This window comes from Anopheles arabiensis, chromosome 2 (assembly GCF_016920715.1).
Source record: "Anopheles arabiensis isolate DONGOLA chromosome 2, AaraD3, whole genome shotgun sequence".
Classification (NCBI taxonomy): Eukaryota; Metazoa; Arthropoda; class Insecta; order Diptera; family Culicidae; genus Anopheles; species Anopheles arabiensis.
In genome coordinates, this window is record NC_053517.1 from 22,817,224 (window position 1) to 22,839,674 (window position 22,451).

Genomic DNA, 22,451 nt, shown 5'->3' on the forward strand with positions numbered 1-22,451 from the left:
ATTAGCTCACAAACAGGCAGCTTCCCGAAGTGCGAGGAGAGGGATCATTTAAACAGTGGAGGCCCGGGGTTTTTTTTTTGGCTTATAATCGTCACTTTTCTTTAACAAAACACACACGCACAGCCCAAGGTCGATGGTGCGTCCGGTGGATTAACCCGCATGATGATGAGGTTTACAATGCATTTGGGAAAACGGGACGGAACGCTGGCTGGATATTTAGGAGGCAAGCAAGCAGGAAGCGAAATTGTTGCTGAGTCAAGAGCTCCGCTGAAGAGGTTAACAACGCGACGGGCATGTCAAACGGGGTGGCGGCGATTGCCAAAATGCACCAGGAGTGTGCGTGTGTATGACGGTAGCAGGGGCAGCACACCATCAAGTTCAAATGGCCGCTTGGGGTCAATTGTTGGCCACTCTTTTTTTTAATTTGGTGCGTGTGTGTGAGGTTGTTTTCGGTGCAAATTTGGGCCCCTTGAAAGCTGATTTATGAATTATGGCTTTTTATCCAATTTTCGAAACACTTCACAGCCAGATGAGCCAGCCAGTGTGTGTGTGTGTGTGTGATGTGTGGCACTTATGGTCATTTGGGTGGGACTTTAACACGAATCATCCGTAAATTGTTTTCGTTTTTCGTCATGTTCCTTTTTAAAAAAAAAAAATGAGCATTCTTACCCCCTTGCCCGTTTGCTGGCACTTGTAAATCTAATTTGGATTTGGATGCGGCCATCCCCCCGTCAAGGTGCTCGGAGTGGAATTTATAGCCATCAGCGCAAAACATGCCATGTCATGCCCGTTCCAGCATTCCATAGCGCACCGTGCTGCGCGCCGGCACGTGCTGCTTTCCGACGCACGCTTGATGGGGCCGTCACTGGACCAGCAACGGTTAGCAGTGTCAGCGGGCGTCAGCGGCACACACCGGGGAAGGGTGGACGGTCACTTCCACAGCCGTCAACCAGGACCGATTAATGCCCGCCCTGCTTAGAGAGCCTTTTGCGTGTTGTGCAGCGCAGAGCAGCCGCTCCGATACGATTATCGATGGAGGTTTTGGTGGTTGGAGGACGATCTTCGTCATTCCAACGAAGAAAAAGACACCAACGCAGGTACATATGTCTTGCCAAGCGAAGGTGTCGATGTATGATTGGCTATTGACTTATTGTGTGTGTGTTGCTGCGTTGAGATCATTTACGCGTGAGCTCTCTCTCTATGAACAGGCATTTAGAGTGCGATGCGTCACCAATCGTTAACCTCATTTAGCCGGGGTAATCGTGCACGATCGGGGCTATTGTTGCACACACACACACACACAGTCGACACGGAACCCTTGGTTGGTCACAACAAAGTTGGCATCCGCCGTGCGCGCGATATCCTCTCTCCAAGCTCGCGCGGGTATCATCATCATCGCAGCAGCGCAGCACGGTGTGTTGTGATTCCGCGCGGCCGATATCATTACGCCATCTTGCACAATTATTCAAATTACGCTCGCGCGCGCGTTCCCTTTCCTTTCCGCAAGTTGTGTATTTGCTGTGTGTCAATGATGGTGGTGCTGCTGCTGAAGTTTCGAAGAGCTGTCAAACAGTGAGGTGAAGCGAATGCTCCCTTCCCAGGTTGGCTGTCCATTCCCAAGCACCGTTCGCCCGCGGAACCGTACGGCGATGGGGAACGGTGTGCGAGCGCGAGCGGAAAAAAGTATCGAATAACCGAATCAGTTTCAGAACCACCGAATGCGACCACAGTCAACAGCACTCACCGTTTGCGCGTCCACTGTGGGCTAATTTCCCTGCCCAATCTTTACCCAGACCCCCTCCCTCCCTCGAGCGATCCGGAACGGAAATACGTAAACGAAACGAGGAACGCACACGTTTCCATCGGTCACTTTTCCCAGCGCTCGACTTACTCGGCCCGGTAAGCGGATACTCTTTCCCGGCTGCGGAAGACAGACGGGCCGGGCCGAGCAGTGGTCCCTCGTACCAGGGTGGACGGTCTAGATTTCTGATCTCTGCGCCTAGAGCCCCGGACCCAGCCGAAAGGTAGATAATTATCGACCGGCCGTTTTGTAGTGCGGTGTGTTTCGTGTCGTCCAAAAATTGCGCAAGCTGCACAACACAACCCCGGGACGAAAACAAGACATTACCATGCCCGAGAAGCAGCAGCCACACACACACACACACACAGCACAAAGGGACAAGATAAAAAGGGACGCTCTGTTCGCTGTGTTTTGCCATCAAGAGGTACAAAGACAAACGAGATGTCTTGTTGGTGCTGCTGCTGTTCAGCCTCGAAACTTAAGACACTGGATCGCACGACGCGGCACACGGGGCGATGGGATTTTTGGACCGTTTTCCCTTTCCGTGCAGGACACACTCGCGCAAAAACAGAGGACGCGTCCTGCATAATGAGTGTAGTGCAGACAATATTCGCACACAGCCGAGCGTATGGACGGAAATTTCGGCAGAATACTGCGAGCGGAACCGGGTCGATGGCAGCCGCGGGTCAGGGGATGATTTGCATGGATGAGTTTATGGCTGGCCGAAGGATTTTGCCACTGCCTAGACACAATCGAGCCCATCATATTGTTGTACCTTTTTGGTTCTAGGATGGAAAGAAAATGATGAGCATAATTCAAATGACAGGATCAAGGGAGCTCTGCCCGTTTTGCCTTGGCTTTGGGTACATTTGGTACAAATGCCTTGCTTTCCTTCCTTCCTTAGGTGCAGTTTGTGCGAATTTGTTACGCTATTACTCTGGGAAGATGTCTGATAAGAATTGTCCAAGTGCAACTCGTAACGAGCCTAACAGGGCTCGATTGGTAACGGTTTGCGATACAATGTGCCGTAAACGATGTGGCCGTCGGGAAGGTTGGATGGATGGTAAGAAGTATCATGACGGTGTAAGATTTCATACGATATCCAATGATTTCTAAGGCATCGGCAAGTCATTCCGGGACAGTACGGACAGCGCGTAATGGGCCAGATTTACATCCAATGCGTTATCTGTCTCATTTGTAACTGTTTGTTAAGCGTTCAGGAAGCATTTCAACGGCTTTTTACCGATTTCCGTGACTCCAGCTGGAACGGTAAGGCACCTCCCAAAGTGGTGCCTAATTTGATTAATCGTTTGCCATCACTCTTGGTGCCGGCCCGGTCCGGTGTCCACCGCGTACCTGATATACCGTGGTAAGAAAACCCATCGCCTCGTTCAGTTTTAGCATTTTTGCCTCTTAATTGCACAATTTCCCATGCAAATACCCCCGGCTGCGCTCGGGAAACGGTGGCACGACCCTTTTACCAGGTCGGATCGCAACGCAACGCGCAGTGTCCTGCACCGGTTGAAGGTGACCTCGAAGACGCCGAACCACTGTTGTGTCTCGAGAGCGGGCATCGGGATGCGCTCGAAGGTCAAATTTATGATCACTTATTAGTTTCAGGTGTTGAGAGACAAAAGGGGTTGCAATGTAAACTGTACGGCGGCCTGAAGGTCTTGAAGAGCCCGAAACGAACGAAAAGGATACATTGGCTAATGTGGCATTAAGGGACGACTGGTACACAGAGGAGAACGAGCAAGAGAGTAACGGAATGAATCCTTTTTTCATCTCTTCTCGGTTCACCCCGAGTCCCTTTACGGGCTCAGCGATCGAGAGGTGTTTTCTGCCCGTAGGGCACAGCACATCCCTTTACGCTGGGTCGGATCGTGCTGAAAGCGGACGACCTGTGAGATGTGCCGGCGGCAAGTTTACGCTATTTATGACGCTGTTTTGTCATTTAAAAAATGGACATTTTATTTTAATTAAGTTTTTCCAAGCGTCCGCCGTCCGGGATGGAAAAGGTTGCCATGGAGCGGATTGGTAACCCTTTTTTTTGGTGGTGGTTGGTAGCGTCCTTGCGTTCTTCTCGTCTCCTCTTGCCGTTGCGCTGCAATGTGTCTTCATCGCCTTGATTATTCCCGATGACCAGTGGTCAAAACAGTTCCGTAATGCGTGTGTGTGTGTGTGTGTCCCAAGAAGTTCCAAAGACAGGGTCCTTTTTGTGCAACAATAGACCGTTTTGGAAAAACTCACCTCACCTGGGAAAACGGATGCGTAACAGAAGGGGTGACTCATGACCGAAGCAGCGTCTCAACAGACACGCTTGATGTTTCGTTCGCTTGCGGTCGAGAAAGTCGGAAGAGCAGCTTCCTCCGGCAAGATCCCGCGTGCTGCTGGGGTTCCGTTTGTTCGCTTATCAGCTCGGTGCGATCGCTGTCTTGCGCACTATTGTTCCATTATCTAGCTGCCCTGACGACACAATAGAATGCTTCAGCAGGCGCGACAGAAGGCGCAAACAAACAACAGACCAAGCATCTCTTCCGCAACAGGATCGAATGTCTTTTGGGATTGAAGAATGAAACACATCCGCGGAACAAACACAACGCCACGGTACACGATCTCATCTGCCCGATAAGCGAACAACGCCGCCGCGCCCAACCTGGTGAAAGGCCTGTGTTCTTGGTGCGCCCCTCATATTCTCCTTAGCTTCACACACAGACACACACAGACAACGCACTCAAACTCCTTTCAGATTTTCACCTGGGCCAGGAGGAGGAACGCACTTTTTTTGGACGCTCAAAACAACATCATCCAAAAAAAAAACAAGACCACAACAACAGCATCATAATCATCATCAGCATCATCGTCTTCGTCGCCGTCGTCATCATCCACCCACCAGTTTGTGAGTGATTGTTTCTCGCGTTTTTTTTTTCGCGTTGTTGTTCTTTCAAGAAGGATGGAAAACGATCGAACCGGCCGAAGATACGACCGGCAAACGGCATTCGTTCCGCGTGTTGTGCTGCGAACGATTCCAAGCGCTCGTTGCGCGAACCGTTTTGCCGGGTTCGTCGCTTACGCTGTTCTGATGGGCGCGACACGCGGAACGGGGAAGAAGGGAGAGAGAGCACGCGAGTAACAGCACGGCGTGTAAGAATGTATGTTTTGAGGCTTGTGTGTATATGCAGCGGCACTCGTGAAGGAGTGTTATTTTATGATTATGTTTTATGTTTCTTCCACACTCCTGCCGATGGCCGTGCCCGTCCCTTGTCCCACGGACGCGGTGCGCTGCTCTCGTTCCAGATGCCGAATCCCGATCATCACCGTTCACCTTTATCCGGTGCCCGGGCCGTATACGTTCGATTGCATCGCGGCGGGCAAAATCATTCGGGACATTCAGCGGCGGCCCCTTGGTACGACTCGAAACCCCCTCCGTGCGTCCTCGCGCAAATTCAGCCTCCCGCCAATAGTTGTTAACAATATAATCATCAATTTGGCGGAGTGGAGAGTGGTTCGGTGCCGTTACGATACGATCGGCCCTGGTCGCTCCGGCGTGGTACGTGGTTGTGAATTCGCGTGAGCGCGCGCGACCGTGTGAAAATGTGCGTTTTGCGTTTTATAATCGATCGTGAGTGCGAACGCGGGCGGCTGTACTGGCTGTACTGTATGTACGTATGTAAGAGTTGTTCGATAAACGGTTCATTCTTGTAACGCAACATTGAAACATCGGTTTCCCGGCATAACGATTTAGGACTTGCTCGGGCTACGGTTGCCGCCCAGGAGCCCAGGCACTGTTTGCTTCTCAGATTGGAGAGGAAAGAAGACTTTCACCTTCATCCAGTCATCTGTCAAATTGTGGCCGCTGACCATCGGCCGAAACAAAAACGTCTAAACCCGTAATCTTCACACCCAAATCCCGTTGTTTTCGGTGGTGAACTGTCCTTCAGTTCCCGGGACCCTTTCTCATTCTAGCAGCATTCTTCTTTCTCCTGCTTTTTTTTTGTTCTTCTTGTTACATCAAATCCAGGATGGTCTGGAGTGTCGCTATGACGCGATTGCATTGCGAGATGTGCAACCTTGCCCGTGGCTTTTCGCCGCAAGCTAAATTGCCGACAGTGTGCGCCGATCTGTCCATCTTGCTTGCACTCACACACATACATCCGTGACCTCGATGCCGTGATCAGTGAACCCCTTTCGGAAGAGGGGCACTAGATCCTTGCGTAAATGGTGTGCCGACGCCCTGTTCTTCCGCGCTCAAAAGCCGGAAAAGGGATTACAACATACCGGCACCAGTGGCCGTGTCATCCTTGCTGCGGCCGCTTGACCGAATCTTAATGAATTATAATTTATTCCAACGGTCAGTCCAGGAGTGACCATTTTCTTGACCAGGGTGACCCGGACAGTGGACAGTTCCGTCGTGCGCCGTTCGTTCTTGGCCGGAAAACCCAATCGACCGGACAATAGGCCGGCCAAGGATGTGCAGTGATAGAAAACCGGTTTTCCCTATTTCCTTTGCATTTCCGAAGGGATGTTGCATGTGTGTGTGTTTTGGCAATCGTTCTCACAGTGTGCACCCTTTCAGCGGCCGGTCACTGTTTTCTCAGCGGATTAATGCGGGCACAGAAGAAACGGTCCTTCCTTTTCGGTGTTCCGATCGAAATTCGGACACTGTCCAGTCATTATTGTGATTATTTTTCGTAATATTTTTCCCTTAGGATCCCTTAGGCCGTTGTCGGTTTTCGGTCAGACGATCGAGACACGGGGAAAGATGGGCGGGCAATAAATCATCAGGCGAAGAGGCTGCAGCTAATGGTGTCGGGGCAAAGAATAGTTCAAATATTCCATTACCCCGATACGATACGAATCGGCTGGCCGGTCAATTCTTCGCCCGTGTAGACGTCCCCAGCCCGGGGAGAAGCGTCTTTTGTTTCTAGATTCAAGACATGAAGCGAGAATAGGTGGTGTGTGTGTGGCACGTTAGTAAAATAACCATGAACCCCTTGTTCCTTACACAAACTCTTTAGGGGGCAGAACCACGCGTAGCGGGTACCGGTTGTGTGCTCTGCTGCTGGGTATATTTGTTTTAAGTATTAAAAATCATAACGTTTTCATAAATCATCGTCCTTTCTGTTCCGTTGTCCTTAAAAAAGGAAAAATTTCCGTTGCCACATGCAACATACCAAAGCAAGGTATGAATTAGACACGCATCCACTTACGGCGGAACTTCCGTTTGCTCCTTTTTGACACGCAATTGTTCGTAAGTGTGGACGAATCGACCAAACGGCCAAAGATCCTCGAGTTGAATCGAACTACTCGGCACGGCAAGTAGTCCGCGGGATACGTGCTTGATGAGATCTCCTTCAGGATCTATCGATCGTTCCCATCCGATACGGTTCGCGCGGCGGGCGGCGCACCATCTTGAACTCGCGCGAAACAAGAACCCCATACAAAGTCAAGCATGTTGTAAAACATTAGACCATTCTTTGCTGCATTGAACGGTAACAATCGCATTGCAGCGGTGCGCTGATAACAGAGGGTCACACGAGAGTGCACTTTCGATGGGAACACAAGATGTAAATTACAGTAACAAAAAATCTCACCCGAGTAGGTCGGAGCCAAACATTTCCCAAGAAGTCGTCACATTTCGGCACATGCGGCGAACAATCGTAGCGCTCCAGGGGAGGCTCCTTTTTATTGTGCCCTGCCACGGCATGACGCCCGTACCACGGCCCTCGTGAGGTGTTCACGTGGAAACGATATTATTGTTGCCGCCTTTGCCGTAAAGTCAACCATAGGCAATAGGCAACCATGGGCACGGGAGAACAGTCTTGAGAAAAACAGTAATTACTTAACGATACTTGCAAAATCTCCCCCCTGGCACACATAATGTATGCCCGCGGCCAATAACGGAAAGGGTTAAAGCTGAAGGAATTCGGAACTCCTGCGTGGCGTGCGAGGTTGTGAGCCTTAGAAAAGCACAACAATGTGCTTCGCTGCAGCACCATAATGGTTTGTTTTTTTTTGGGGAGTTTCCGCCGGCAAAAGACTAATTGAATGAATTCCCAACACATTTCCAATCGCTGGCAGATGAAATTCTGCCCAGGAACGGGGAAAAAAAGGGAACCGCTGATACCAAGCGCACACCGGCATGACGCGGCGAAGGCGTGCGATGGTACGGAACTTTAGAACGGCCGGGCACTGGTGACAACACCTCCGCTTCACCTACACGGCCCTACACGTTTGACATCGTTTGTCACTTGACGCGGTGTGAATGTGGTGACGGCTTTCTGGGTCGCACAAACCATGGCTTCCCCGCTTGTTTTGCGAACAGCAAGCTGTGCAAAGTGTGTGCAATGCCATCGAATCTAATTATCGAACAGTACTGTAGCCCATGCAACAAGCCCACTACAGAACACCCATGTGGAAATAGGAATGTTTTGCAGACGGCAACGATTATGTCACAGCTGTGTAAGGATGAGGCAGAAAAACAAAGTCTGCCGATGACTTACCTTCACGTCGCATTCCCATTTTGAGGCACTTTCGTAGTCGACAGAACTGACACTGATTTCGGTGGTGCTGATCGATGGGGCAATTCCGATTGCCCCGGCAGGAGTAGGTGAGATTCCGCCGTACCGAGCGCTTGAAGAATGATTTGCAGCCTGGAAGAGAGAGAGAGAGAAAAAAACAAAAGGGATTAGCACTGCGAAGAAGTGATGCGTCCTGCAAACGAGAGCAAGTGGAAGCGTCCGAACGCGGCTTTAACGACATCAATGCGTGATCTGGACGTGGCCGCAGTTCAAATGTCGATCGATTACGGGACGGTGCGCCGCGTTCGCTCTGAAATGGGCGGCCTGATCGATGGATGAAGCTATTTAGCTGGCTTTCGCCATCACACGAGAGCAGAGGTTTTCCAGGGCGGATCTTTTTTAGCGCCACCACCACCATCACCTCAACACCCGCCATCACCTTCTAAAGGGAAAGAGCGCTAACCCTGTAATGCAGGGCGGCGCGAGCGTTTGCCCTTTTTTCGTGGAAAGATTAATTAGTTTAACCTCCCCCGTGTCGGCGTAATTAGTCGGGACTGGCCGCGGACAGGCCTTACTGCTGTGGTATCAGTGAGCGGCAATCTTTGGTGGCGGCGAAAGTTTCCCCGCCGGACGGAGCCCGATAATGACTCGATAGGATTTCAGGTGAAACCAGATGGCCCTGGTTGGGAACATTTTAATCATCCATCAAGCGTGTGGAGTGTGTGTGTGTGTGGATTTGGGAGGATACACGGTTTCGGTTGCGAACCACGGCGGCCACCTTTTGCGGTCTCCTGCCGTTGAGAATGGGAGCAATTTGTAGCAATTTTTCGGTTTTTTTCATCCTTAAATTCTTACCATCCCTTAGGAAGAAGTTCTGTGCTTCTTTAAGAGGGAGAACTCTATTACAGCCCTGCTTGGCGGCGCCTGTGAAAGGAAACGTGCACACGCACACCATGGTGTCTATTCTTTGACGGTAGGCACCAATGCAGTGGGCCGGGTCCTGATAAACTGTCAAACAATCGGCATCGTTCACCGTGGAACAACGGCTCCCCCACCGGCGGGGTTTGGTGTCAACGGGTGGCCCGCAGTATGGAGGGAAGGTATCGGGAAGGGAAAAAAGTAACCAAAACTTTTCAAGCAATTAGGAACAATTTCATTCCGGACGGCCTTGCTCGCTTTTGCTCCGCTCGAGGGCAAGTTTGCTACTTTTGTGCGTTTGTCGCTTGCCGTACGCAAACGACATCCCTGCGTGTCGCGCAGGACTGCCTGCTGGCGGGAAACGTGTACCTCCTGGCGTACTCTCTCTCTCGTTAGGGTTTACGTTTCAATTCTTGTACCATCAACCATCAAACAACGAAATATTGTCACAATTGGTTGTTACAATCATGGCGCATTCTTTCTGTTTTTTGTGTGTTGCTGGTTGGACACAGAAGCATGTAAACTTTCCAACAGACGAATTGCATCCCGGGGGTGCATTTGAATGGCCACCGCTACACAATGGCAATGGGTAGGTCCATCTTCCATTCCAGGCCACAGTCCCGAAACTATTGTGCCGATTGTGTATGCCTAGCACAGCAGAGTGATTGTTGCGTACATGTCCCCCCAGTGCTGGAGAGCAAAAAGGTAGCCATTTTGAAATCAAGGAAAAAGTTAGCCCTTGTCTAGAGCGTTCTATCCAGCACGACAATAGATGTGCCGTTTTTTTGCCTTCATTTGCATACATACTTTGCCTGCACGAGAGCACGATGCACTTTTGTGTGGTGCACGGTGAAGCAAAGCAGAAGCAAAACAACCATTCTTTCCGAAACGGTGCTATGCTTAGAAGGTTGCGATGGGCAAATCCGGCAAATCCGGGGCCGTGGGAAAGGGACCCCCATTCGGTACCGGCGACCAAAAACAAAACCCCCGCTAAAGCCTGACCCGGGGCAAGATCGTAAAAATGGTTCAAAGTTACATCTTCGACAGATTGATTTGCGGAGAAGCATAAATTTCTCTTCCGGTGGTCCGACGTGTTTGGCAGCTCCGTATCTAATTGACACTCGCCTCCGACGGTTGCTGAGTGGAATGGAAAATGGAAAACAAAACGAACGTAAACACACACACACCAGAACACCACCCAGAAGCAAACATACCGGGTGCACCGAAAGCCAAGACTGGGGAATCTGTTGCCGATTCGGTGCGGTGTTTGCACCGGTTAAAATGGGTGATAAATTGAGCAGTAACAACTCACTAGAGTGCGCATAGGAGCACTTTGTCTCCCGATTGATGCAGGAGCGGGTGTCGTGGCTGGGTGCACTTTCACGCACGGACGGAACCCATTTTTGCCAATATGAATTTCAATTTTCAAGCCACAAAATCGGTCCACCGCCTCATGCTTGTAAGGATCAATCGGGAAGGAAAACTGCGCGCCGTGCGGCTTTGAAGTGAAGGCTATAAATCAAAGCCTCAATATTCCTTCTTTTGCATGCCGAGAATGAGCGGATGAGGAAGGTACAGGAGACACAAGTAAAGCAGGGAAGAGAAACAAAACAATAAAAAAAACATGACGTTAAGCATAAGCAACACCCGAGCGGTAATGGGATATTAACGGATCTTCGCTTCTCCCACTATTTTACCCCGTTTAACGTAAATTAGCGTACCCGCGTCTACTTCTCCTTTTAGTTCTCTCAACCGCCGCCACCACCGCCAAGAGCAGCAATCACGTGGTCAAGGTTCGCGGTGGTCGAAGAGCCAGACGATGATCTGGATCTCGCTCTCTTGCCCAGGTCGGTAAAGTGCCCTCCGGGAGTTTCGCGCGCTTCCGAATGCTGACGCACGTAGCACGAAGGGGCGCACACACTTGGCGCTTGTCTGTGCCCGAGTTTGTGCCTGCAATCTGCATATAATCATAATAATATGTAATAATGCACCGCGGACACACCACTGGGGCGAGCCGGCCGAAGATTGCCGTATGCCCACACCACGTGCAATTTTTCCCGGATCATTCCCCCCGGTAGCATTTGCATGCTGGGAAATCCTTGCGCCCGTGTGTTGGGGCATGTGAGATTTAAGTTTTCCTTTTCAATTACATCTCGGCTCACAGGTCATTTCATTACCCGTACTGGTCAGCAGCTTCACCGGAGGTCGCCGGTGAAGATCAAAGCGCAACACTACCGAATTTGCCATCGTGCACTCCGCACAGAGCCACCGGAGCGCCGTGTGCAAATGTGTGAGGAGATTTGAAATTTAAATAACTGCACCGCCTGCCAATGTGGAGCACACGGGACCGGGTTGATTCTCATTATTTATCTCATTACGCTGGCGCTTGGGTAACACAACAACAGCAACAAAAAGCTGTGGGTGCTGGGTGAATTGTTTATGAATCTCTTGGGCTGCATTCTGGGATAATTAGAGTGTGCAGCGAGTGTGCGAGTACTGCCGCAAGGTATGCCGCCTCAGCCAGCACACCGCATAAGGCACCAGCAGCTAATATGTAGTGCAATCTGTGTGTGTGTGTGTGCGCGATAGGCGGTTCGCGGGGATGAAGATGTGTACGCTTCGTTTGCCATCACCTACCGGATGGTCAATGCACCGGTGATGCAGCAGCGATGAGAATTGCTTAATTTAAGATTATCGCTCAATTTGTAACCCATCGGTACCTTTGGTCGGTGCATTACGGTGTGTGGTAGGAAATGGGTTGCGGCCGTTTTGCTGTCCTCAGTCGATCGGGTTGTGTCGATGTGCAATGTGTGCGGGAACGGGTGCGAGACTTGGGAATGCAATCTGTCGGCGGTTTGTGTTTGATGTGCAATTTTTTGTTTAATTTAATTTCCACTTTTTTGGGTAATTTCTATAAGTTCATGTTTGTTTTGTCAGTCCAATAAGATGCTTCAAAATTGGAGTTTTAAAATTATTACGTTTTCACCCATTGCGTTTATCTCATCCGATGCATTATTATCTGAATAAACTGGCTCCACCGATTCAAATTCATACCTATTCCCACCTATTTCCTTCATTTTCTTGTTAGTCTCTCTCTCTCACCCACATTCTGTGCCTCTCGTTATCATCCATCACGTCGCCAGCGGGCAGCAAAATCGGGATAATTAAATTAAAAAATCCCGATGATACACCTATTTATCTAGATCCCCGGGTTTCGTAAGTGAATCCTCCCATTCCATCGCTTCCACCGAGTTGTGGCCCACAAGTTACAGCACAGCACAACCCCGTGTATGTGTGTGTGTGCCCTGTCCTGTCCTGAGGGCAAACCAGTGTGAGGGTGTTGGCGTATCCCATCCGGCACTGTGTTGGTTCGGACTGGGTCGTGCTGTTTTCGCCTGCGTTCCTGCCCGAGCGAGGGCGGATTGGATGCATAACGAGATAATTTTGTGGTTCGTTGGAAGATAATTGATTATGAACCTTCCCCATGTCCCCCTTTTTTCACCCGTTGGCTATCTTCCTGTTGGCCCGGTGTTGCCAAAGAATCGTGACAGTTTTGAGAAACATCTGGTGGGAAAGGTGGGAGCTGTACGGAGCAAAGCAAAGCAAAAAAAGGATCTTTTGCAAGAATAGATGGTGTGGTGTGTGTTACTACATCTGTAGCCCTTGCCCTGCGGTGATATGGTGTTGGAATTTACGTTTAAACCACGCACACTTAGACACACACACACACCCACAAGGAGGAGCATATGATGTATGAATACATTATTCATAAACTATGCAAGCAGTTCGGTCACACATTGCGGTTGTAACTAGCCGCGCGCAGTCCCATGTGGCCCCCGATGGCATTTCAACTCCCCTTTGCTCTCTTTCGCTCTCTCTCTCTCTCTCTCTCGCTTTTTCTCTCGTTGTAACGGCATGAATGAGCCGTCAGGTTCTAAAATTTGGCCAGCGGCCATCGAATCCCAACGCAACCCTACCATCACCACCTCCGCTTCGCTTATCGCAACGAGATGATATCAAACAGCCGGCAGCAACAAGGAGCATGGTACAGGAGGGCTTCTTTCTACTGTCGACTGTGTTGGTGGTGTCGCGCACTATGGCTCGAAGCTTTAACAGGAAATAATTTTGCATAAATTTGCATACACACGCCCGCACACACACACATACACACATACACGCCTGTATGTTATATTTTTAAATTTCCACAGCATCCGCATCATGTATTGTGGAGATGAAATTAAAACTGTCTATACGCTGCGACACATCCCCCCGGGTCGGTCACCGTTTGCTGTACAGTACAAGGAAAGGTTTAATTCAATTGCATTTGATTAAAAATCAGACACCCGAAAATTGCACCCACCACCCCAAAAACGAGTGGCGTTGAACTCGATAGCACTGCAAAAATAGTAAATATTGCACACAAACAAAACAAATCATAACCCACTGCGAACCACACGAGCCATACGTTACATGTGTACCAACGATCACGTTGACAACCGTTCTAACAGATTTATAGCCAACATCAATGGTTCGGCGAGAAAAAACAGAGAGAGATTTTAAACACATCGATCGCTGTGTCCGATAACCAGGCGATGCAATATAGATGCAACAATTTGTTCCGTTCAGCACCGCAGCGCTTGGCTGAAACGACATCCACTTCACTTCTCCCAATGAACTGATCTCGCAATGCCGTGTCGTTATCTGGTGGTGAAAATTTTCCCATCTTATAATTTTCCACTCATCGCAACTAAGGGCGCACCGAGAGCAGAGAGAAGAACGAGAAAAAGAGAGGCAGAAATAAGAACGCAGCAAAAAAAACCCTCGCGAGCCCGTCACCGTCAGCGGACCGATCGATCATGGGCCGCTTATCCGGCCGAAACCGACCGAAAGGAAAGTAAACACGACGATCGGTCCTCAAGTCGCCGCCGCCGCATCGCAGCATCCCCGCACCAACTCACTGGTTTGTTGGAGGAGTTTGAAAAGCAATTTCTTTACCGAGCAGCAGCAGCAGCAGTAAATGCAACGGTGCAGTGGGTGGGGAGGAAGCAGCACAGATAAGCGACGCACGGGAAGTGGGGTGCCGAGTCGTGCAGCAGTTAATAAAAAGGGGCATATGAAATAATAAATTATTTTCCGATCGATGCGCCGAGATAAGGGGCCGCCGCATTGCGGGCGATTGCGCGCGGCCTTTGCGTCGGCAAGATCGAGTATGTGTGTTCGCGATCGGGTCGCGCGCGCGCCCGCACACCACACACACACGCACGCTGCTTGGGGCATGAGGTGTAGCACCCTGCGGGAGCAGGCAAGGAGCACACACACACACACACACACACACACACACACACACAAAAGGAAACACATTCTGATTGTGTGCGCCCTTCTTGCAGGGGTGCAGTGATTTCGTTGCTTCGCTTTTCGTCGTTCCGTTTTGGAAGAATCAGCGTTTGGAGCGTTCCGTTTTTTTTCTTTCATTCTTTTGGTGTATGTGTTTTGTGTGCTTCCTTCCTTCCTCCTACTCGCAATCGTTTTCATTAACCCTATTACCGGCGCTAGCACCGGTCCGGGGGAGTACGGGGATTGCTTTAAAACATAATTAAACCGTTATGCGCCTCGGTTTCGCGTGGTTCGCGCTGGTTTGAAAAGGAAGTGCACGCGCCCTGCCTCAACGCACACACACCGCCACCCCAACAAAACCGTGCGACAGTAAAGGCGACCGAACCATGCTTACTCGATCGGATCGAAGATTTACCTCCACGTCTCATCAACCACCCCCCCCCTTCCCTGTACGCCTTGTGATCCAAAGCTGCATAAAGAATAAGATCACGACTTGCAGGTACTTATGAGTTTATTTCCTACGAAGCACTCTCGTCGCTGCGCTTGCCAGCATCGGTCCGGCACTATCCCAACGAGAAGACGAATTTCGCATCGTACGATACCGAGAATGTACCATCCTTTCTGGGGATGGGTGTGTAAGAAGCTCCTCTCCTCTCTCCATGCTGTTCTCTTTCTATCCCTGCATCGTGTCCGATAGCGGGTCCGGTGTGACTTACCGGGCTATTATCTTCTTTCCCATCCGCGAACGGAGTCCCTCTCCGGGGAAGAATACGGGAAAGTGCCCTGAAGGAAGATGGCCCGCAGCAGCAGCAGCAGCTTCAGCAGCAACAACGGACACGGGCTGGCTGTCCGGCCAGGGCTTTCGAAGTCGCGACCAGCCGGGCCAACGCGAAACGAGCAACAAAATAATATTGAATTAAAATCGATCGCTAGAGACGGAGTGTTTGTGAGTGTGTTTGTACCTGTGGGTGGGTCGGTGTACCAGAGCGGTTGAATTAAAATTGGAATCCCGAGACGGAGACGCTTCCCAGAGTTCCCAGGCTCTTCACACGGCACACGGGAAGGTGTATTGCTGGTGTTTCTGGTTCTGGGTACGCTGTACGGTGTTGTTGTTTTTCCACTGTCCAGTGTGCAATTGCCAACATGGCAATAATTATCGAATTACGAAAAAAGGGCGACTTAGTTTGAATGACCTCTGACCTTTCGGCGGACCAAATGGAACGGAGCCCGCTAGTGTATAGCGGCGCAGGGCTGATTCCGATTTGCAAATTTGCCAACCTTTGGTGCGATAGTTGAAAGGTACATCTTTTGGAATCTTTGTTGCATTCAGCCTACATTATACAGACTGTTTGGGTACTATTTAGCTAGAAGATCCCGAGGAACGAGTTAGCAAGTAAAACAATATGGAAGCTCATGTGTAATAAATCATCCTTTTCGTAGCGATTTGAACAACAGAGATGCGCATGGTTCTGCCTATGTTTTGCTTCCACTTTCGCACGAAGAAATGTAAGCTCAGCAACAAACTCCAGACGTTACAGGCAGCACCACGAAACGGTGCAACAACTTCCAATGAGCTTTTTAAAGAAGCAAATATTCGCATAGGACGTGCCAAGGCCCCGTGAGCTGTTCTAGACCGTCTCTTAAATGCTGGGGAAAGTTTTTCATTAACGAAGTTAAACTATTAAACAAAGAGAAGGCACGTAAATCATCCGATGGGTAAACAGTGTTGCAAAAAAACTGGGATAATATGTAGCAGCCCGTTAATGTGGTTACACCCCGAACACACCGGGATCGATGATGTGTGTTCAGCAGTGTTCAATAACTCTATTTAACTTTCCATTCGTGTTTCTTTTTGTTTCATAAAGTTCGTCAGCTTTCCCCCTTCAAATCTCCTCCCCAACAAACAGCACACGTGAAAAGGGGTTTAAACTGTCGTCACCGTTTGCTAGAAATCCATTCACTCTGTGCCGAAAGGAAACACGAACCATACCCGTTTTTCGAGCCGTTTGTCAGGTAAAACGTTGTTGTTCAAGTGTCATCATCGATGGAATTAACATCACTTGTTGTTTTCTTCTCGTGGCCCAAGGGAAGAGTGGGGACGGGGTTTTTTTAGGGAACACAAGTGGAGGTACCACAATGTTGTCTCCCATTCCTCTCCCGAAATGATGCTACACTCGATTGGGAGATGCTAATCATTGGATCGAATCTTCAACACCATCTGTGTAGAAGAACATCATTTCCGAGTTGGGCAGCGGAGAAGGGAAGAGGGAAGAGGAAGACAACGGACAAGGACCTAGAGTGTTGGTGCCCTCGGGGTTGGAATAGTCGCGCAATAAAGACATCGCTAAAAATAGTGCCACTTGAAGGCGGGCTCGACACAGGCCATGATGATGACGATTGAAGATGATGATGGGTGCCGAGTTTGCTTGTTTGGAAGAAGCACAAAAAAAAGGTAGTTGAGGCAGAGCCAGAAACGAGCATCTGAAGCTTTCGTGAAGCTGCGTCGCAGCAAGCGGAAAACTTCAGGCGTACATCGAGCGATGCTGTTACATACTGCTGAGCAGGAATGCAAAGTTCGGTGTGCATTGAACGCGAGCAGCATGGTTTGAGTTAATTAAAACCAATTTAAACATCCCGCGTGCATCTGCGCCCTCTATGGTACGTATCCCAGTCTTCGATTCGCTGTTCGAGTAAATGAAGTTCAATAGGCTTAATTTAATATCGTGCGTTGATTCGTGCGTTTGGGAACACACTGGGAACAAACCACTACAACTTTGAGCGTGTCGTGCCAGTTGAATTAGAAATAGCTCTGCTTCCCTACTCTCCCTGTGATTCTAATTATCAACAAAGCAGCGATACAACATCGAAGCATCACGGAAACACACACACACACACACACAGTCCATCTCCCATTAGCGATTGATGATGATGGCAGCTGATTATATTGATCGTTTTCATCATGATCATCATCATCACCATCATCATCAGCAGCGTGATCGTTTTCAGCATCAATAATAATCGGTGCAATCGCCACCAAACGATGCCGGGCGGGTGATTGGGGTGATGTTTTTTTCATTTTTTGTTTTGTTATAAACATTCTCCCCGACTCGCACCGGGCACCTTGCGAGAGCACCGTGCTGTGCTGTGTTCATTATTAATAAGCGACGAAAGGCGACTCCAAGCACGGTTTGAAGTGGTTCGCTTTGTGCGAGTGGGTGGCTGCCATTGATCGAAACGATTGATCGCGGAAACCGGCGACGAAAAGCCATAATAGAGCCAAGGGAGTCTGGCGCGCTGAATGAGGGGATGAAAATGAGCAGCGGGACGTGATGTATCTAGACACTATAGAGTCTTTTTTATCACACACACACCCACACATACAAGTGATGAGCATACCGGTAAAGCAAAACAATGCGGGGGAAGGGTGCGAGCGCGTCAAAATCGACCTGACCCGATCGGAAGGAGTAGAAGAAGTCGCAGCATAAAAAAGCGGCATTTACTTATGCGTTTTCCCTTCCCATTTTGGCTCCCTTCTCTCGCCAAACGTCACTTGCGATAATGCTGTATGAAGTGACTGGGCAGGTACGTGGGGGACAGGGTTGATCATGGGCCACGAGTAGGTCACGATTTTTGCTCACTTCATCCTTCAGTGTGTGTGTGTCTGGTCGGGCGCGCGCGCGCGCGCACATAACCTCTCTTCGACCAAAGACGCGGGTGAAAGGGATCGCTTACAATCGTCTTATCTCCTGCATTCTTCTTCCCGACATCCCGCATCTCCCCCCCCCACATTTTGCTGGTTCCCATCGGCATCGGGAGGCGCGGAGCAGTGCGGGATTAAAATCGAAAATCGATCTCGATCCCGCGTACGATAGATCGCAACGGATTTGGCTCTTTCTCTGTGTGTGGAAATTGTAGTCGCGTGAGTTTCCACCCGGCTCCTCCCCCTCCCCCCCCCCCCCCTCAACAGCGATCGTGTGCACGCTCTTCTTCCGCCCGATCATTCCCGCGATTGAGGTTAATAGTTAATAAAAACCCGATTCCCTTTTGCGCGCTCCACTGACACTGAACCCGTTGGCGACCTAGGGTTGCACACCTCGTGGCTACACCCGACCCCGCTTTGCAGTGGAAGTGACCCCCGCACACTATGGAACGGTGGAAGAATCTTGCGCCCCTCCTGCTGCCCGTAAATGGAGCTGCCCGATCGATTGTGTGTGTGTTGCAACAATGGCAATCAGTCCACATTAGGCTGGCCGGCGAAACGGATTAAGCACACCGGGATGATTTCGTGACGAATTGTTTTTTGGTTGTTTTATCCCTCCACCCTTGGTGATTGTCCCGTGTAACGATGTGTTGATTTTAATTGGTGCAGTTGTTGTCTGCCTGTGTGTGTGTTTCTATTGACTTCTTTGCACTTTTTTTAGGAAAACGGCTCCTTAATTTGTCTCGCCCCGCTCGGGATGGCGCCTCCGGTGTAGAAATTCCGATGAAAATTACGCATCCACGCACATTCACGCGGCTTGGCATGAAATCGTTGCTTTTTTTCTGACGGCAAGTGTTTGTGTAATCGATGCGACACCCCGGCGTCGCCGTCGGCCGATGAAAGCGAAACAGAGGGAGCGTTTGCCGTCGGCCCTAATAAAACGGTTGAGCAATTTCCGCAGAATGCTGCCAGCGGGTCGGAGGATTGAGTGGAAAAGCAGAAAAGTCTGTGTCTATGTGGGAAGCCACCCTTCGCGCCGTCGGTTACGGTCCGGTGGGCAGTTCGCTGGAAACCCCGCCGGTAAGCAACACGGTGGGACAGTTATGGCTAATTAGACGAATTAGGGAAGCTTCTAAAGGAATGCAGCGGCCTAAGATGTGGGACAGTTCTCGGGAAGGCTTGTTTTCGACACCGAAACGCCACCGACACACCACCGGTAAGGGAAGATTATACCGTGATTGCACAATTTTCGCACCCCTAATTCAGAGTTCTTAGTGTGAGCGATAGTGAATCATACGCAGTATCTCGGAAGATAACAGTCTGTAGAGCCGTGGTCTGCTGCTTGCATAACATCCCGTTCTACGGCCACCTAAGGTGGGACGAGGGGATTTTCCAAGCATCGCCGCAAAGCATTCTCGTAACAGCACAAAGTGTGAAATTGCTTGCAAAAAAGAACCCCCCGACGACCATCAGTGAATGTATGTGTTTGCGCGGGTGCTAGAATGAGGCCGATTATTTTGTTTGTAATTAATTTCTGCTTTAATCTGAATAGCGATTGCCATCAAAACCTTTGCCGCACCGGGAACCGTTTCCTCGGCACAGGTCGATGGTTGAGGGAATGTTTTCCATAACGCTTTCGTGTTGGTTCTTTGGCTCATCTAAAGCGATCGCATGTCTGGAGTGCATGCTGATGCCCTGTTGCAAAACAACAAACCCATTATGACGGGTATAGTTCGTTAGCCCGGGTGGATGGGCATATTTCACACCGTGCCGACATAATGCCTCAATTCCGGGACTCGGGTTGTTCTAGTGCACCCTCCCCCATTTGCGGCTAGATTCTAGCTCACGGAAGCGTTGGATGCACTGATCATAATCACCCAGCCTTGCCCGCCCGTACACTGCAATTATGCACCGGTTGAGGCAGAATGCACACACCAAGCTAGCGGGACAGACACACAACACAGCAAAACGAGCACTCATAAACACATAGACACACACACGAATCAGCTGGTCCGAGTGCCGGTAATTACCTTCGTCGGACCTTGATCGACTCCCTTCACAGTTACCTTGGCACACACTGATACCGGCGGCTTACGGTGGGACAGGATGTTTCGCCGAATCTCACTTTTAAGCGCAGCGGGTTCGAATCCAACTCTCGCCTAGTAACACTGGTTCACATTGCACCGCACTACCACCACCAAACCACACATTTATTCTCACACCAACGATGGGCCATCGAAGAAACGGATCTCGAATCGAAGCGTGATCGAAGAAGCGAAGGGAAAAGCAACTGGCCATCATACGTTGAGCCGCACTTTCTGGGCCGCTTATCTCGCGGCTGCACCCTCCAAACACACTGGCCGCCGTTGGGCGAGATAGCGCCCAGAGGTTGCTTGTTGGTGGTTGAGCGAAAAAAAAAAAACAAAACATTCCAATTGTGCACCAATGGGACGCGCCAGCGGCTGATTAAGCGGCTAGAAATTACCGCCCGAGTTACCGCTTCACGCGATTGTGGACACGGACGCGGACATCTTCCACTGAAGGAAATGAGCACACGTTATGTTTATAAATTGGAACCACACATACACGCTCACAGAGCGTTGTGGTTGTGGAAATATCCGGAATGTCCCGGCGTGTAGGCCCGCTGCTTATCAGTTGCAGCAGACTGTAATGCTTGACTGTAATGAGTCTGTCGGTTCCGAGCCGCTGGAAGGATTGTTGACGCACGACTCGCGTGCCTAATTCTGGAGATGCTTTTGGAAGCGATGCATATCAAAACCCAGACAAGAAATAAAACAACGAAAGGATTCTGTTGTTTTGACCAGTTAAATAATCGGATTACTTGACACGCTGTTTTATTATCGGGCTTTTTTTGTTTCTTCTTTTTAACATGCACCGATTTATGGCGAACGGTGACAGTCACATTTCGATTCGATTTGTCGTGAATTATGTCATCCACTGTTGCGAAGGGGGACGTTCTCAAGTGTTGCATGCAGGTCTCGCATAACTTGGCTCATAAACATAACCGCCCTGCTTCCCTGCTAAGTGCAGTCCGTATGACCTCTAGCCTGGTGCGAGCGACGCTCAAAGCAAAGAGCACTTACAGGAGGATCGTGGTGCTGCGGCGAAACTAGCCAAGCAGATGGTGATGGGGTGACCATAAAATGCGACAGCAAATACGCAATTGACCTCCCGACACCTGATGGTCGTCCGACGGTCACAAAACCCTTTCCCGCGTACGTGTGTGTGTGTGCCGGTGGCGCCGTGGAAGGTTATTTTTTCCTACAATCGATCAGCAGCAGCACAAACTCACGACACGTGTCTGGACAGTGGGCTGTACCGGGTTGTGTGATAACTATTTTTTCAAATTATTTTACCACCCACCAGCCCAGCCCGACCGACCGATGTGCCGTTTAACGGTTCGATCGTGTTTGTAGCCAGGGACAGAAGTTAAAAAACACATTCACCGTTTAGAGGATGAAAAAACAACAAAACCCTGAGGTGTGGTGGTAGTAACTAAAGATGGTTGTGGTTTATTGATTAGTTTTTCCTCCCTCTCGGTGCCATTTTTAAACCCCGTTTGTGGGCTTGAGTGGACAGTTTAAAAACCCCCTCAGCCACCACCGAGTAACGATTATTAACGGTCGAGCACGTCGAGTGTGAGTCAAAAAAGGGGTAAAGGACGAATCAAATCGCTCTCTGTGCTAAAGTGGTTAAAAGAAAGGCACCAAACTAGTTTTACAATGAGATGAACACGTTCACGCAACAAACAAAAACAAAACCAAAAACTCACACACAAAACAGGTTAAAGGCACGGCAGCATGATAACTAAATTTGTATCTTCTCCCTCTTGGGTAGTAAGGCTGGGCTGCACGCGATTAATTGACTGCAGTGCAGCTTGACATTTGACCAGGATCGAGCGAACTCGGGGAGAACAGGGGACCAAACGCAAACCGTTTGTAAGCCGACGGGCAGCGGGGATCAAGAGAGACAGAGGGAACGAGAGAGTACGAAAGAAGATCATATCATCATCAATCGTTTGTGGATGATGCTACTGGTTTTCCGGGTTTTTTTTATATATCTGTGCTCCGTTCCTCTTTCCCACTGTGATTCCGGTGATCCTTGCCCCCTTTTGCTTCTCATTTGAACGTGTGTTTCTGCTTGTGTTTTGTTGCTA

The 22,451-nt window shown here is 49.9% G+C and overlaps 1 protein-coding gene across 1 annotated transcript in view; it reads right to left on the reverse strand.

Annotated features, from left to right (window-relative positions):
• LOC120908534 (nuclear receptor subfamily 2 group F member 1-B) overlaps nucleotides 1-22,451 on the reverse strand; it is a 78,744-nt gene that overhangs the window by 50,890 nt on the left and 5,403 nt on the right. Inside the window, exon 2 of the mRNA XM_040319649.1 lies at nucleotides 8,305-8,454. Within this exon, the coding sequence (XP_040175583.1) occupies nucleotides 8,305-8,454 (150 nt within the window). The remainder of the gene's footprint in view (nucleotides 1-8,304; nucleotides 8,455-22,451) is intronic.